Source organism: Erythrolamprus reginae, chromosome Z (genome assembly GCF_031021105.1).
Source record: "Erythrolamprus reginae isolate rEryReg1 chromosome Z, rEryReg1.hap1, whole genome shotgun sequence".
Classification (NCBI taxonomy): Eukaryota; Metazoa; Chordata; class Lepidosauria; order Squamata; family Dipsadidae; genus Erythrolamprus; species Erythrolamprus reginae.
The window spans coordinates 30,871,030-30,888,282 of record NC_091963.1 but is presented as its reverse complement, the minus strand read 5'-3'; the positions used below and the strand labels follow the sequence as shown (position 1 = coordinate 30,888,282).

The 17,253-nt window shown below is 41.4% G+C and overlaps 1 protein-coding gene across 5 annotated transcripts in view; it reads right to left on the bottom strand.

Annotated features, from left to right (window-relative positions):
• PLXDC2 (plexin domain containing 2) overlaps positions 1 to 17,253 on the bottom strand; it is a 365,033-nt gene that overhangs the window by 68,809 nt on the left and 278,971 nt on the right. For all 5 annotated transcript variants that reach the window (XM_070726234.1, XM_070726236.1, XM_070726237.1 and 2 more), the window contains one exon: positions 8,665 to 8,764. In XM_070726234.1, coding sequence (XP_070582335.1) covers positions 8,665 to 8,764 — 100 coding nt within the window. The remainder of the gene's footprint in view (positions 1 to 8,664; positions 8,765 to 17,253) is intronic.

Genomic DNA, 17,253 nt, shown 5'->3' with positions numbered 1-17,253 from the left:
TGCCTTACAAATGCTCTAAATGGACAAGACATTGTTGGAAAAAAAGTCTTTCTCTTTTGGCAATGAAGCTGTTAATATGCAGCACAAATTAATTTCATTTCAGTCCATTTGTTCTACCCTATGCTTTTGGAGCTCTAAACAGAATAGAATTCTAGTTCTGAGCTTTTTTGATATATTTTCAGACTTCCCTGGTAATAGTTATGTTTTCATATAACAGGCTGTTAACCCTAAGTCAAACAGAGATGGGAGCGACGAGAATGTTTTCACTAGTGGGGTTTAAGCTAGCTCTAAACTAAACAGAAAACTCAATTATGTGGAAGGAAGTGTGCCAATCTATAATGAGAAATTTAAAAGAATAATAAGTGAGTTTGTCCCTAAGCCACATTCTGCCAATACATGCCTATGGAACAGGGTAAAAACCTGAATTTTTGCCTGCTATTCTCTGGATGTAGAAAATTTTGTGCATGTAGGACAGGAATTGTTTTAGGGGTTTTTTTTAACCCCCCACCCCACTAATGTCTGTTTGCCTAAACACAGTGCCCTATCTTCCTTCCAGACACTACTAGTGAGGATCTCTATCCATTATTTTATAATATTTCATTATAGCCCTAGCACTTATATACCATTTTATAGTGCTGTACAGACCTCTCTAAGCAGTTTACAGAGACAGCATATTGCCCTCAAACATTTGGGTCCTTGTTTTACCCACCTCAGAAGGATGGAAATCTGAGTTAACTTTGAACCTGTTGAAATTTGAACTGCCAAATTGCAGGCAGCACCCGGAAGTCAGAACACCATCTGCGCATGCGTGCCCTTTTTTTCTATGGGCACGCATGCGTAGATGGCGCCGGGCAGATCAGCTGCTGGGCGGCTTCCCTAGGTCTTCCCGGCGGCATCAGCGAGGAGTTTCCCCACCGCCCACGCAAACTCCTCGCTGCTGCCGCTTCGCTCGGGCCGCTTCCCAGCTGAGTACTCAGCTGGGAAGCGGCCCGAGCGAACGGCTTGTCCGCAGCCTGCCTGCCCGCGCGCCCGCGGCTCGCGCGCCCTTCTCCCGCCCACGCCGTTCGCTCGGGCCGCTTCCCAGCTGAGTACTCAGCTGGGAAGCGACCCGAGCGAACGGCTTGTCCCTAGCCTGCCTGCCCGCGAGCCGCCCTCAAGCCAAGCGCAGAAGTTCGCCTTTGGCGCTTGGCTTGAGGGCTCAGTTGGGAAGGCGCGCGGGTGTTTTAAAACGTCCCCGCCGACATGGGGGGCTCGCTAGCACCCCCCCAAACCCGGGTTGGGGGTTCGGGGGGGTGCTAGCGAGCCCCCCATGTCGGCGGGGACATTTTAAAACACCCGCGCGGCTTTCCAATGAGTCCCGAAGACAAACGCGGAAGTTTGACGTTTGTCTTCGGGACTCATTGGAAAGCCGCGCGGGTGTTTTAAAACATCGCCGCCGACATGGGGGGCTCCCTAGCACCCCCCAAACCCCCAACCTGGGTTAGGGGGGGTGCTAGCGAGCCCCCCATGTCGGCGGCGACGTTTTAAAACAGCCGCGCCGCCCCCAATCTTCGGCTTCTCGCTAGCGCTGCGGAAGTAAAAACACCATCTGCACATGCGCAGATGGTGTTTTTACTTCTGCAGCGCTACTTCGCGAAAACCCGCTCGTTGCGGGGGGTCCTGGAACGGAACCCTCGCAACGAGCGGGGGATCACTGTGTATATATATATATATATATATATTATTTTTATTTATTTATTTATTTATTTGATTTGTATGCCGCCCCTCTCCGGAGACTCGGGGCGGCTAACAGCAACAATAAAACAGTGTACAATAGTAATCTAATACTAAAAACGATTAAAAAACCCATTAATATAAAAAACCAAACATGCATACATACATACCAAGCACAGAATTGTAAAAGCCTAGGGGGAAAGAGGATCTCAATTCCCCTCTGCCTGACGGCAGAGGTGGGTTTTAAGTAGCTTACGAAAGGCAAGGAGGGTGGGGGCAATTCTAATCTTCGGGGGGAGTTGGTTCCAGAGGGCCGGGACCGCCACAGAGAAGGCGACATTGTTTAGTTGACGGGACCCGGAGAAGATCCACTCTGTGGGACCTAACTGGTCGCTGGGATTATGTGCAAATAGTCCTTGTACTAGATCACAATTGTAACTGGTAATTGTAATACAGTGGTACCTCTACCTAAGAACGCCTTTACTTACAATCTTTTCTAGATAAGAACCAGGTGTTCAAGATTTTTTTGCCTCTTCAAAAGAACCATTTTCCACTTATAAACAAGAGCCTCCAAAACTGTAACCGGAAAAGGCAGGGAGAAGCCTCCATGGGGCCTCTCTAGGAATCTCCTGGGAGGAAACAGAGCCGGCAAAGGTGGGGAGAAACCTTTGTGGGGCCTCTATAGGAATTTCCTGGGAGAAAACAGGGCCTCCACCGCACACATTATTTGCTTTTACATTGATTCCTATGGGAAAAATTGCTTCTTCTTAGAAACTTTTCTACTGAAGAACCTGGTCATGGGACGAATTAAGTTCGTAAGTAGAGGTACCACTGTACTAAGTGATGCATTTGTTAAAGGAGGTACCAAATGTCCACAGCAGACTTACACCTTCAATTCTGGGTAGTTGTTAAAAAATCATTCATGGTCATTAAATGACATATCATGTCACAGTGACTTGCAATTTTACTGCTGGCTTCCTTGGTGTCTTGGCTTGTTGGAAGCTGGCTATGATACATGCAAAAGACACATGTCTGTGGGACACAAGGGATGTATGAGGTGCTCAGGGAGGGGTAAAACGTCTGGTGTAGGGGCATGTTGTGTCCTTTTACGGCAGCTCATTTAAGGCAGCTTTTAGGGCAGCTCATTCACCTTTGTTCCCAATTGTCACTCAGCTTTCACCTATGGCTCCTAGTAGCTGTAGCATGTGCAACGGCCACAACCCAGACAACAGCTTCGGCAGGCTGGCCAAATCAGGTTGAGAGTAGCCAATGGGTCATTGGCCTTCGGTGAGATAGCGATTTGTTCTATCCCGAGCATGTGAAGACAGATTCTGGCAGACTGAGCAGATGAAATCTACTAGAATAAGTCAACGATCATGAAGGTGGTCTTTACAAGCGATGTGGTATGCTAAGAGCATGGCAGGACACGAAAGATGTCCTGGTCACCACTAGGAGAAGGGAAACTCTGACTGCAAACATCACTGCATTGTGGCTATATCCATTATCATTTAACTATTATTTATTTATTTATTCTATTTTTATGCCGCCCTTCTCCTTAAACTCAGGGCGGCTTACAATATGTTAGCAATAGCACTTTTTAACAGAGCCAGCATATTGCCCCCACAATCCGGGTCCTCATTTTACCCACCTCGGAAAGATGGAAGGCTGAGTCAACCTTGAGACGGTGATTTGCACCGCTGACCTACAGAACTACAGTCAGCTTCATGGCCTGCAGTAGAGCACTCTACCTGCTGTGCCACCCTGGCTCATGTGGAACTATAAACAACTATGTGGAAACATTTTTTTTACTATTGTTGTGAGCTGCCCCAAGTCTTCGGAGAGGGGCGGCATACAAATCTAATTAATAATAATAATAATAATAATAATAATAATAATAATAATAATAATAATAATAATAATTTAAAGTACAAGAACAGTTAATATTGTGCAGGGGTTTGTTTGTATTGAAAATTGGTTTTAAACTGTTTTTAGAGGATTTTGTACTATTATTGATGTTTTATATTTTTGCAGTGAACCACCTCCCTAATAGAAATTGAATGAATGAATGAATGGATAAATAAATAAATAAATGAATAAGTAAGTAAGTAAATTACTTTTACAGCACCATCATAACTTTGAATGGTTGAATTGCAGAGCAGTGAACATAATTTCACCCACATTCAACCCATACATTAACCTCTCCGAGAGCATTGTTTTGAGTTCAGGGTCTCCCTAGTTCTACTTTTATATTTTTAGGACCAGATCAGAATTATTCTCCTTAAACTTCTATTCTGAAAAACAAGACTTGATCCAGATTTAAAGTCAGATTGAGATTGATCTATCTGCACCAAAATAGGCCATTTCAAGTGAAAGTGACACAGAATTGATATAGTAATGAGATAGTATTTGCATTATTTTATGGTACTATTCATAAGGCAATCTATCAATAAACAACTGACATGAAAATCTACACTCTAGAATGTTCTTTTAGTTAACAAAATTCAATGTGGTTTCATTTACAGAGATTGGTAGAAATGGTAGGAAGATTAGAATAAAACTAATTCACTATTTAATTCTAGTTGCTTTACACTGAGTAACCTATAGCTTTTATTCAATGTTTCTTACCAATCCACCCTATTCAATAGTCATTTGTCATTCTGATATAAATTATAATACACTGTATTATCCACACCATTACCTCCTTATCTATTCTGCCAGCTATTTTACTCAAGGTAGCTAAAGAAATAAATGTTCGTTTGGTCAGCAGTTATTTCTACTGGACAGCTTTCTTTTGAGTGAAGATATAAAAAGACCACTATTTGTGAAGAAATCTATTTGTGAATAGAGTATGTATTAATCCAAATATAGAGAAGAGAAGCTGCTATGCATATTCATTACCACGAGTTATGATGCAAAAGGCGTTAACTTTGTAGTACATAAAAAGATAATTTTCATAATAAAGACTTTATATATTTTTGTACAAAATTAAAATTTCTAAGATGTATAAGACTGTTTCAGCTATGCTCTTGAGAATATGTGGCATCCCTCTGGAATAGTGTTTCCCAACCTTGGCAACTTGAAGATATTTGGACTTCAACTCCCAGAATTCCCCAGCCAGTGAATGGAGCCAGGGAAACACTGCTCTAGAAAATGCTAACAACGGAAGCAAATCAAGGCAATTTCTGCAAGTGCTCTACATCTCTCATAGACTGATATAAAATGGCAAGATTCATGGGATAACAATGATGCTTCCTCCCAAATAAGCATGCACAGAATAGATATTGCACCCGAAGAGCTCATCGTAGCTGTTAGAGTACACTATCAGGCTTCCCAGTTCCACATTCTCTGGCAGCTTGCATTTTGCTTGATTGACACCTTGCCAGTAAACATTATTGCTCCATAACCCAGAACAATAATTGTTTAGTTGAATGATTAGTGGCTGCCTTGGTCTATGTGCTACTGAAGAAAATGACTATTTATTGGGGTGAGCATGCTATGGAACAACCTTCCCTAAGTGGCTACATTTCCTCATAGCTGTCCAATTAGGTTGTTTGAATGAGAGCCTGGCAATCATGGAGGAAGTGCCAAAAAATACAGATGGTCAGGTAGAAATCTTTCCCAATGTAAAGGATGAAGTGGCAAGGCATGGAAGAAATATTCTCAGGACAAATACAGTAGTGATATTCGAACAAATGGTTCTGGCTCTCAAGGCTGGAGGAAAAATCAAGTCCATTTAATTGGAAGCAAGGGAGAAAATACATACAATTTAAATCTTGAAGCAAGCAGGCAGGCAGACATATATGTGTGGCTTAACTTCTAAGACATGCTATAGGCAGATTTGTCTGTATCAACAACTGCTTTCTTGTTTGCAATAAAACTACCTATCAACCCATATGAAGTCTGTAAAACCTCTACTATTAGCTGGCTACTGAATACAGACTCGAGATTTTGAAAGTCTAGATTTATTGCTATCCCTATTGGGTATACAAAAAGCTGTACAGTACAACACTAACTACTGCTGTATGGAAATAATAAAGGATATTTTGTAGATGGTTGCAGAGAGAGAGAGAGTAGAATTGCTGGATATTTGCACAGCTTGCACAGAGTACAACACCCAATCTACTATTACTTTCTTATATTGAAGACATCTGTATAACACAACATTAAGACAAGAACCATGTTTAATGTAATGATCATTGGGTGCCTGCTGTACAAGAAAGAGGAACCTTGAACAGCAAAACTTTAGAGAAATTGAAAGATCAAGGTAGGAAATTTTGATTGGTTGGCTGTTTGGGGGAAACTGGGTTGGTTATTATCTGTATATGTGGGGTAAGTTTGCTAGTTAAGCAAGATGGATCTTCAAAGTGAGTTCATTTTTCTCCTACCTCTGTGGTCTGTCTTTTTAACTAGGTGAAAGAAAAGATACTTTGGATGAATTTAAAATGTGAAACATCTAATTAGGACAGCATAATTGCGCCACAAACACATAACACAAAGTTCATCTTTTAAGTCAACATAATTTAACACCATCATTATATGGTACTGATGTTTAGCTCTATATAAAAGGAGAACTTGGGGGAAAGGACTAAGCTCAAATTGTACTATTTAATATAAAACAGAACAGTGATTCCAAAGGTGATAAAATCCAAGTATTCTTAACCTTTAGCGAAATGCATTTCTTAATGATAAGAGATTGGATCTCATTAATATTTAGAGTAACATGAAAGAACTTCAGAGCTGTAGGTTAGACTGTGAAATACATAACCCCACCCCCACCCTAAGCCAATCATAAGGCTAAAATTCCATATTTTTGTTAAGAAAATTATATGGACATGTTCCTTGGGACAAGGGAGTTGAGCTCAACTTAAATCAGTCTAACAATAAAATAAAGGATATTGTAGTTTATTCTATAGGTATGAAGGAAAAAAAGCTTGCATCTACAGTCATGATTATATGAACACATGGATATTTAATACCTCTAAGCCAGGGGTATTACTCAAGACACACGGACCAGTGTCTGTGGAGTGCTCACCTGTGGAATGCTTAGATCTGGCCTATGGGGCTGGCCTGGAAATATCAAAGGATCTTTGCCAGCCAAAATGGACCACAGGGAACTATGTAAGGCTCCACCGCAGTGCATTTTCAGCCAGCAGAGTGCTGCATGTTGTGAGTGCTCCTTGTCCAATTCTGGTAATCACAGAGGATGAGCCAGGCCCATCATGGTACCCTCGGCCAGTGGTGTTGCCAGCTGATGAGAGTGAGGGAGAAATAGACCTGGATGAAACTGAAGGACCACTAGAGGTGGCACATATGCCAATGACAGCAGAGTCTGACTTAGAGGAGGAGGAAGATCAGGAGCCTTTGCTAGATGCCCGCTTTAGAAGGCTAAGAAAAAGACAAGAATACAAGTCTGTAGTTTGTAACTCTAGGGAATTGTTGACCACTTCCTATAGGTATTTAAGGGTGGTGTATGGATAATTCGGGGTGGAGTTCCAACGTTGGGAAATGGAGTCAGGTGATATTTGAGGTTTTAGCCAGGCTACATTTGCCACCTGTTGTTTTCCTGCTAAAATCCTTGGAGTAAAAGTGCCCTGTCTGTGGAGTGGCTGGGAAGATGTAAAAGTAAGTCTGTGAAACTGGAGAATCCTTATCTCATAAAGGAATTTGCAATGAGCTTTGATCTTTGGCAGCAGCCTAGCCGCAGAACTCTTATCTCTTAACTACCCTCACTGAGAAACCGCCCAAATGAACTCACATGCATGACTTTGGCTTGTCTAAATGAATCTTTATATATAAAAAGATTGATTTGAAATATCAGCACGTGGATTCCTCCTTTGTTTTCAAGCTGCGTAGGCCCAAGATAGAACACTGCAGGAGACCTATTTTTGGCTGGCAGAGTCTGCAGAGCTTCATTTTCTCTTTAGCAGCATCAGCCAACTATGTCTGAACAACAGATATCCAAGATCTAGATGTCTGTTGTTCAGAAAAGCCAAAAACATCTGGCTTTTCACCAAAGCCTTTGATGAGAGAGAGAGTGGTTCCTCTCATATCACTGAGTTTCTCATCTTTTATTTTAATCTTTTACCTATGATTGATTTAATTGTAAAAAAAGAAAATATTGCTATGAGCTGCCCAGGATCATTGAGAATTTGATGGTACATCAATTTAGTAAATTATTACTTATATTAAGGGCTATGTCAGAGGTAGAAACAAAGATTGATAGACTGTTAGACAGACAATTTTTAGAGACATCTGGAAACAATTTCAATTTATTTATGCTCTGCAGAAGAGTCAAGCCCAACAGCAGCCGGGGACTGTATATGTCTTTAATCTCTACATTATGGAAGTGAGGCTATTTGTGCCAGAAAGTAAATCTCCCTTTGTCTAGAATAGCTGTTTTGAATGTAAAGGGAAAAAATGCATCTTGAGCCTGTGTCAAATGCCCACTCTGGCCACACCCACCCTGCCCTCCTCCCCAGCTATGTTCCCCTCCTGTCCATCTGAGGTTAAACACAACTGGATGTGGCCCTCAATAAAGTCGAGTTTGACATTCTTGCTCTAAGTTCTCCTATGGAATAAGAAAAAAAATGCATATATGAAATCCTACAAGTATAAATTCCATTTTATGAAATTTCCTTCAAGATAAATGATTATTGTAGTGATAATCTCTTATCCAAATTCTTTCTTGTTCCTTCAGTAGAAATAACCAAAATCCTGTAAAATTAGCTGTTTTAAACTACAGAGAATCTTGAGGGACCTTTTGAATAGCTGACAAAAAGTGATGTAGAGTCACAGTGGGAGTTATAAGCCAAATAAAATTATATTTAAATTAGTGATCTGAACCTAATAAAACTTCTAGTTTTGTTTGGTTAAAACATTTTAATCTCCTTTAATCTATTTTGCTCTCACAATAAATCATTTTGGCTCATGCTACATTCAGTAACAACATACTGGGAATTTGTTGGATCCTGTGGAGAACCACAAATGCATCTGACAGCCCCACTTTAACAGGATGATTAGTTGAACTTATCTGGGTCACTGAGACAGGAATCTGCCAAAAAAGGGAAAAAAGAGATAGTTTTTCAAGCAGTCTATTTTTGATAGTAGCTATTTATCACTAACATGTCATATTATAAAATGTAATCAAATGCTGAATAAGTTTCACTCATGGTAACTGATCCTTCTTAGCTTCATGTAGAATAAAAGAAAAGGAGGGGAGGAACATTTTTACTGTTCCAAGCTTGTGTTAACATAACCTTACAACAAAACCATAGCTAGTATTCATATGGTGCTTGACTGTAATATCAGGGTAATATCAGGTAAAACCAGGTAATATCAGGCTCTTTTTTCTGTCTCTCAAAAATATCATTTCCATATTCCTGTACCATTTATACCTCCCTTACTATTGGGGTGTGCTTTTCTGACTTCATTGTCAGATCATTCTAAGAATAAAAACGTGAACTACAATAAATATATTTCTCAAACAATTTAATTTGCTTAATGTGAAATAGCCTTTTCCCCCTTAATGTTTTGTGAGCACTAATAGAATTATGTACAAAGGCACAGAGAAAATAAATACGATGGGAAAAGAATTCTATTTCTGTTACTGAATATTTTATAGACATTCTCTTAATTCTGGGCGACAGCAGCAAAATAATAATAATCCACTGTTTAAATTAAGGAGGACATTGGTCTCTGCATTTTAAACATCCAAAGAAAGGCTGGCTTTGAAGTAATTTGCATTTTCAAGATTCTTTTAATTTTAGAATAAACAGTAGAAAGGTTTCTAATCAAATTAATAATAATCTAGTACTAAATGCCAAGTCCCTACATTTTTCTAAATTTGCTTAATGGGAAAGCTTTACCTGGCCTTTTAAGGCTTTTCAAAATTATTTTAATTTTGGAATAAACAGTAGAAAGACTTCTACGCTTTGGTAATGTTCAGAAATACAATTGTTTCTGTTTCTTTCCTAATGAAACTGATAATAATCCAGTACTAAATTTGTTCCCTACATTTTCCCCCCAAATTTGCTTAATGTGAAGCTTTACCTGCACTTTAACACAGCAATGAGATCTGCATCAACCCTGTAAAAGCTATTTTCTGTAGTTGTAAAATGTGCTGGAGGAAAGGTTGGAGGTTGGAGGGCAGGGTGTTAAAAAGACCAAACTTTTGGAGTCCTAATGGACAACCATTTAAAACATTAGGCAGCAACTGTCAAAAAAGCCAAAACAGTTCTAGGCTGTATATACAGAAGGTTAAAATCAAGATCACATGAAGTGTTAATTCCACTTTATAATGCCTTGATAAGGCCACACTTGAAACATTGTCGCCACAATGTAAAAAAGATGTGGAGACTCTAGAAAGAGTGCAGAGACGAGCAACAAAAATGATTAGGGGATTGGAGGCTAAAACATATGAAAAACGGTTGCAGGAATTGGGTGTGTCTAGTTTAATGAAAAGAAAGACTAGGGAAGACATGATAGCAGTGTTCCAATATCTCAGGGACTGTCACAAACAAGACGGAGCAAAGCTATTCTCCAAAGCAACTGAAGATAGGACAAGAAGCAAGGAGGGAAGCTACCTAGAACTAAGGGAAATTTCCTGATAGTTAGAATAATTAATAAGTGGAATAACTTGTCTCCAGAAGTTGTCAATACTCTTACCATTGATGTTTTAAAGAAGACATTGGAAGTCTGAAGTGGTGTAGGGTTTCCTGCCTAGGCAGGGGGTTGGACAAGAAGTCCAAGGTCTCTTCCACTCTGTTATCTGCTTTGGGCTCATATGCCCCTCCTTTAAAGCTTCTAGTCATAGTTATTTTGAAAAAAGGTTGAACCGATGCGTCCTTTGACCATTAAATTAAGCAGCTGAATAGGATGTAATGTGATAAATTGCTATGAGTTTCTTTAAGGAGAGGAACTATTCGTCAACTATTTTCAAGAGTAGGATCACCTTAGAAGCATGGTTTTAAAAGTAATGGTCTAGTCCTAGATTTTCTTTAGGGATTTAACCAAGGAAGCTGCACACTCCTGATTCTTCCATTAAAAACAAACAAACAAACAAACAAACAAACAAACAAACAAACACCAGGACAATTATACAGTGTTCCCTCGATTTTCGCGGGTTCGAACTTCACGAAAAGTCTATACCACGGTTTTTCAAAATTTTTGCGGTTTTTCCCCCTATACCATGGTTTTTCCTGCCCGATGACGTCATATATCATCACCAAACTTTCGTCCACCTTTAATAAATTTTTTTTAAAATAAACTTTAATAAAGAAACATGGTGAGTAATAATCTAAAAGGTTGCTAAGGGAATGGGAAATTGCAATTTAGGGGTTTAAAGTGTTAAGGGATGGCTTGTGATACTGTTCATAGCCAAAAATAGTGTATTCACTTCCGCATCTCTACTTCGTGGAAATTCAACTTTCGCGGGCAGTCTCGGAAAGCATCCCCCGCGAAAATCGAGGGAACACTGTATATAGATTCTGCTATCTTGTGTTTAAATAAATGTTGAATGTCAACTCCCAAGTAAAGTCTCTTCCATCAAATTGAACAAAAAGGAAAAAAAATAGAAATATTTCTATTTGACACTATATATTTCCTGGGTTGTTTAAGTGGGAACTGATTTACATTAATAAGAATAATAAAATTGAAGTGGGGCAGAGCCATCGTTGGGAGGGTACGGTCACTCCCCACAAAGGCTCCGGGGAAGTTCCAAACCCCAGCTGATCGGAGACCATAATTAGGGTCAGAGCTGCTCGGGTAAGCAGCGAAGAAGGGAAGCACATTCTGGTGAGCTGTAGAGGGTTGTCACAGACCCCCAAGACAGCCACAGTCCAGCTTCCTGGACATCAGCTGTTTCAGAGGCGACTGGAACACCATTAGCCCTGATGGTGAAAGCTTTGAAATGAGGAACAGAAGATTGGAGTCATCTAGGTGAGAACACGTTTCTAATAATATCAGCGGAGGAAAACATACTTTAAAGAACGGGAATAGCTTTTTAATATATATTTTTAAGTTTGCACTATCGCAAAAAGAGGAAGTGGGATTTTGATCCATTTCTGGATATAAGCGGTGGAAAAAGCTTGGTAAAATAAAATATTTTACTCTGGACTATTTTAAGGATAAAATCTTTGCCACTAAAACATTATAATTAATTATTGGACGATGACATTTTGCTTTTATTATTGGAATTTTTTACACTTTTCTTTACCCTTTTTGATACCGAGTTGAAGCATTGTAGCAGACATATTTAAATACAGTGACATCTAGTGTCTGTTTTGGATGCATGTTTGTCTTGGAGCACAGCTGGGGATTATGTAACTCGTTATGCTTTACTTTTGAGAGATATCTACTTATTTTGAACTGAAGAGCGTAGCATATCTGAAACTTGACTGTTATCGCTGCAAACATATGGCTTTCTACTACTTGGATATTATTTTATTTTTTATATTTTTAAATTGATGCTCTGAACTATATATTGGAGTTCTGCTGTTTTTTTCTTTTTTTACTATTATTTCTTGGCAAATAATTGGATTAGGGCAAGAAGAGCCTGAGGATTTGGAACCTTTTAAACTCTTTTTTCCTTTCTATATATATTTCTCCTCCTTTTTTGGGAGTTGCTTGTCCCTTTCCCTTTTTGCATCTCCCCCTTTCCTCTACATTTAAATATTTTTGGTTTCCCCTCGTTTTTTTTTATTTTCTTCTTCTTTTTCTTTATATTGAAACTTTGATATTGGAACCCAATCATTTTGACTATTTATTCTCTTTTTTTTCTTCTTTCTTTTTCCCCCTCTTTTGATTTTTGTGTTTTTTCATTTCTCGTAACAGGTTTTTATGGGACTAATTGGGATGCCTGTTTTTTCTTCTTTTCATTTGTTGGACCATTATACCACACTATGAATTGTATTAAAATATTTGCAAAGATGTCAAGAAGGATACCATCATACCTCCTTTCATCATCTGCCCAAACAATACAAAGTCCGATTCAGAAATCAACAGATACAACTACGGAAGGTGACAAAGCTAATATGGAATTAAAACAAATGATGCAAGCTCTTCTTGAAGATGTTAAATCAGAAGTTGTTGGCAAGATGGAGGAGAGCATAGGCAAAGTAGAAGAATGGAAAGAAATGAGAGATCTGATGGGAAAAAACGAGCAACGCTTGCAGAAAGTGGAAGAAAGAGTTCAAGATAACAAAGCAAAGATATGAGAGGTGGATGTGCACTTGTCAGAATTTGATAAAAGACAAGAAAAGATAAATATAACCTCAGAGATAGATTCTTCAGAATATTATCTACAGTTCCAGAATGGGATAAAAGAGGAAGAAGAAATTTTGGTGGAGAAAATGGCTGAAATGCTGGCAGATGTAATGGGTGAAGATAAAATATTGAATGACATTGATGAAATCTACAGATTGAACATGAGATATGCAATGAGAAATAAACTGCCAAGACAGATCCACATAAGATTTACAAAAAAAACATGGAGAACAGAGTTTTTACAATAATTGAGAAATACAACTCTTAAATATAAGGATAAAAAGATTGTAGTATTGAAACAAGTACCAAGAAAAGTTGGGGACCTAAGAAGAGACTATCAATTTCTGACCAAAAAACTAATTGAAAGAGGAGACAACTTTAGATGGTTGATACCAGAAGGGATACAGTAATAGTAATTTGGTGGGGAAAAAGAATAAGACTGGATAGAATTGATAAAGCAGAAAGTTTTCATTGTGAGCACTTTGTTTACTATGAAGGAGAGGGGGGGGGGGAGAATAGAGAGAAAGATGGAAGAAGTAAAGATATATAAGGAAGAGATACATGTAAGACCAAAACAACAAATTACTCAACAAGATGAGGCACAAGACAAGGAACTGTAAGGAGCAACAGTCATTAATTAATAGAGCAAAGGGATATGTGGAGAAGAACCGTTGTACCTACCTGAACGGTCTTCTCGATGCACTGAAAGGAGAGTCCAACATGAGTAATTCACCAATCCTATTGGTAGAGACTGAGTTCTAATTAACATACTAATAAAGCACCGCCCCCTTGCAGCCCCCATGAGCTCAGTTTTAAAAACTGGATAACTGAAAATTTTATTTCAACAGCAACAAGAACTATTAACGATAACCCAAATACTCTGGCGTCCCTGAACTAAAAGCCATGTCAGGTGGGTTTGGACTCTCCTTCCAGTGCATTGAGAAGACCATTCAGGTAGGTACAATGGTTCTTCTCCATTGCACTTGGAAGGTTGAGTCCAACATGGGATATACCAAAGATCAAGTTCCCTGGGTGGGAGAAGGCTGTGCCAGGGTCGCTGGAGAAGAGCACACCCATTGTAAAACACGCCTTCCGAATGATGCCTCTGTCGAAGTGAAAGAGTCCAGTTTATAATGATGGATGAAAGTGGATGGGGCTGACCAGGTCGCCGCTCGGCAAATGTCCTCAATGGACGCTTGTGCTGGTGTGGCCGCACTCCGAGTCGAGTGAGCTGTCACTCCTGTTGGTGGGGGCCAAGAACTTGCCTTATAGGCCTCATGAATGCAGTCCCAAAGCCAGCGCCTGATGGATTGAGATGACACCCCAAACCCCATCATTTGATATGCAAAAGAGACAAATAATGTTTCCAACTTCCTGAATGGTTCAGTCCTTCTAATATAGATTTTCAGTGCTTGTCTGACGTCTATCTTGTGCCATCTGAGCTCTGTGGGATGGTTGCCGTCCGTGTAAAAGTCAGGAAGTATTAACTCTTGTTTCATTCATTCAGTCATTCAGTCATTCATTCATTCATTCATTCATTCATTCATTCATTCATTCATTCATTGGATTTGTATGCCGCCCCTCTCAATAGACTCGGGGCGGCTAACAACAATGATAAAAACAGCATGTAACAATCCAATCCAATACTAAAATAACTAAAAAAAACCTTATTATAAAACCAAACATACATACAAACATACCATGTGTAAATTGTAAAGGCCTAGGGGGAAAGAATATCTCAGATCCCCCATGCCTGATGGCAGAGGTGGGTTTTAAGAAGCTTACGAAAGGTGAGGAGGGTGGGGGCAATTCTAATCTCTGGAGGGAGTTGGTTCCAAAGGGCAGAGGCCGCCACAGAGAAGGCTCTTCCCCTGGGTCCCGCCAAACAATATTGTTTAGTTGACGGGACCCGGAGAAGGCCCACTCTGTGGGACCTAACTGGTCGCTGGGATTTATGCAGCAGAAGGCGGTCCCTGAGATAATCTGGTCCGGTGCCATGAAGGGCTTTATAGGTCATAACCAACACTTTGAATTGTGATGGAAATTGATCGGAAACCAATGCAGACTGCGAAGTATTGGTGTAACATGGGCATATTTGGGGAGGCCCATGACTGCTCTTGCAGCTGCATTCTGCACGATCTGAAGTTTCCGAACACTTTTCAAAGGTAGCCCCATGTAGAGAGCATTACAGTAGTTGAGCCTTGAGGTGATGAGGGCATGAGTGACTGTGAGCAGTGACTCCTGGTCCAAATAGGGCCGCAACTGGTGCACCAGGTGAACCTGGGCAAACGCCCCCCTCGCCACAGCTGAAAGATGTTTCTCTAATGTGAGCTGTGGATCGAGGAGGATGCCCAAGTTGCGGACTCTCTCTGAGGGGGTCAATGAGTCCCCCCCAGAGTGATGGACGGACAGATAGAATTGTCCTTGGGAGGCAAAACCCACAGCCATTCCGTCTTATCAGGGTTGAGTTTGAGTCTGTTGACACCCATCCAGACCCCAACAGCCTCCAGGCACCATCACATCACTTCCACTGCTTCACTTACTGGACAAGGGGTGGAGATGTAGAGCTGGGTATCATCTGCATACTGATGATACCTCACCCCATGCCCTTGAATGATCTCACCCAGTGGTTTCATGTATATACTAAATAGCAGGGGGGAGAGGACCAACCCCTGAGGTACCCCACAAGGGAGAGACCTAGAGGTCGACCTCTGACCCCCCACTAACACCGACTGTGACCGACTGGAGAGGTAGGAGGAGAACCACTGAAGAACAGTGCCTCACACTCCCAACCCCTCCACCTGGCGCAGGAGGATACCATGGTCGATGGTATTGAAAGCCACTGAGAGGTCAAGAAGCACCAGAACAGAGGATAAACTCCTATCCCGGGCCCGCCAGAGATCATCCATCAGCGTGACCAAAGCAGTTTTCGTGCTGTAGCCGGGCTGAATCCTGACTGTTGAGGGCCTAGATAATTGGCTTATTCCAAGGACCGCTAGAGCTGGAGCGCCACCACCTTCTCAACAATCTTCCCCATAAAGGGAAGGTTGGAGACTGAGTGATAGTTGTTGAGAATGGCTGGGTCCAGGGAAGGCTTCTTGAGGAGGGGGCGCACAAGTGCCTCCTTGTAGGGATCCGGAAAGGACTCCCTCCCCAAAGAAGCGTTGACAATCTCCTGGACCCAGCTCTGTGTCACCTCCCTGCTGGCCGAAACCAGCCAGGAGGGACACGGATCCAGCAAACAGGTGGCGGAACTCACAGCTCCAATGGCCTTGTCCACTTCATCAGGTGTCACCAGATCAAACTCTTCCCAGATAGGTAGACAAGTAGGGGCCCCAATCACCTCAACCAACTCATTGTCAGTCGACTCTGTTTTCCAATTGGAGTCGAGGTCCGCCCGGATCCGGGATCAAGGCAACTTTGTAGCAGAGTCTGGGGCTGGAGTTGCTGCTCCCTCGGTGAAATGCGAGCTCAAAATGACACTTTGGCCTTGCCACAGCCAGCGCCAGCATAGCCATGCCCCTCACTCTCCTCAGTCGATGAGGAAGCCTTTCCCACCTTTCACCTAAAAATGGCAGGTGCAGGAAGGAGGGACGGTTCAAAATGGTGGCTCCACATGAAGAAATGCAGTGTTCTGCCGCTCCACCCAATCTCCGCCTGATGGCCTGCCAATATCGTCCCCCGCCACTTCCTTGTCTTCAGGATGGGTATCGGCTCCCGATCATCCTTAATCTCCTGTGGTGGCAGTGAAGTGCTCAGCTGCCTCTCAGCTGAGAGGCACTGGCAGCCGTCCAAGTCAGGCTGGTTTGTAGTCTTTGGAGTCGATATTGGTTCCCGATTCCCTGGCTTCACTGGGCGCAATGATGGTGGTGGCGGCATAGCAGTTAGCTGCTGCACAGCTGAGAGGCGCTGGCATCCGTCCAGCCCTTAGCCTCTCTATCTCGTTGGGTTTGACCTCGGAGGCCAGGGACCCCAAGCTGGGTTGCTCCTCTCCAGGGTAGTTCCCTCGGAGGGAAGTGGCCCCTGAAGAGAAATTGGTGGGGGTGGTGCCCGCGGAGGGCAGAGACCCCATCGGAGTATTCTTCAGCAATCTGAAAAACAAAAGGAAATATGTTAAAAACAAAAGGTAAAAACAATCTTTATTTACAAGATAATTTAAACAGTCTCTACGCTTGGACTGAGTTTTTAAAACTGAGCTCATGGGAGCCGCACGGGGGCGGTGCTTAATTAGTATGTTAATTAGAACTCAGTCTCTACCAATAGGATTGGTGAATTACC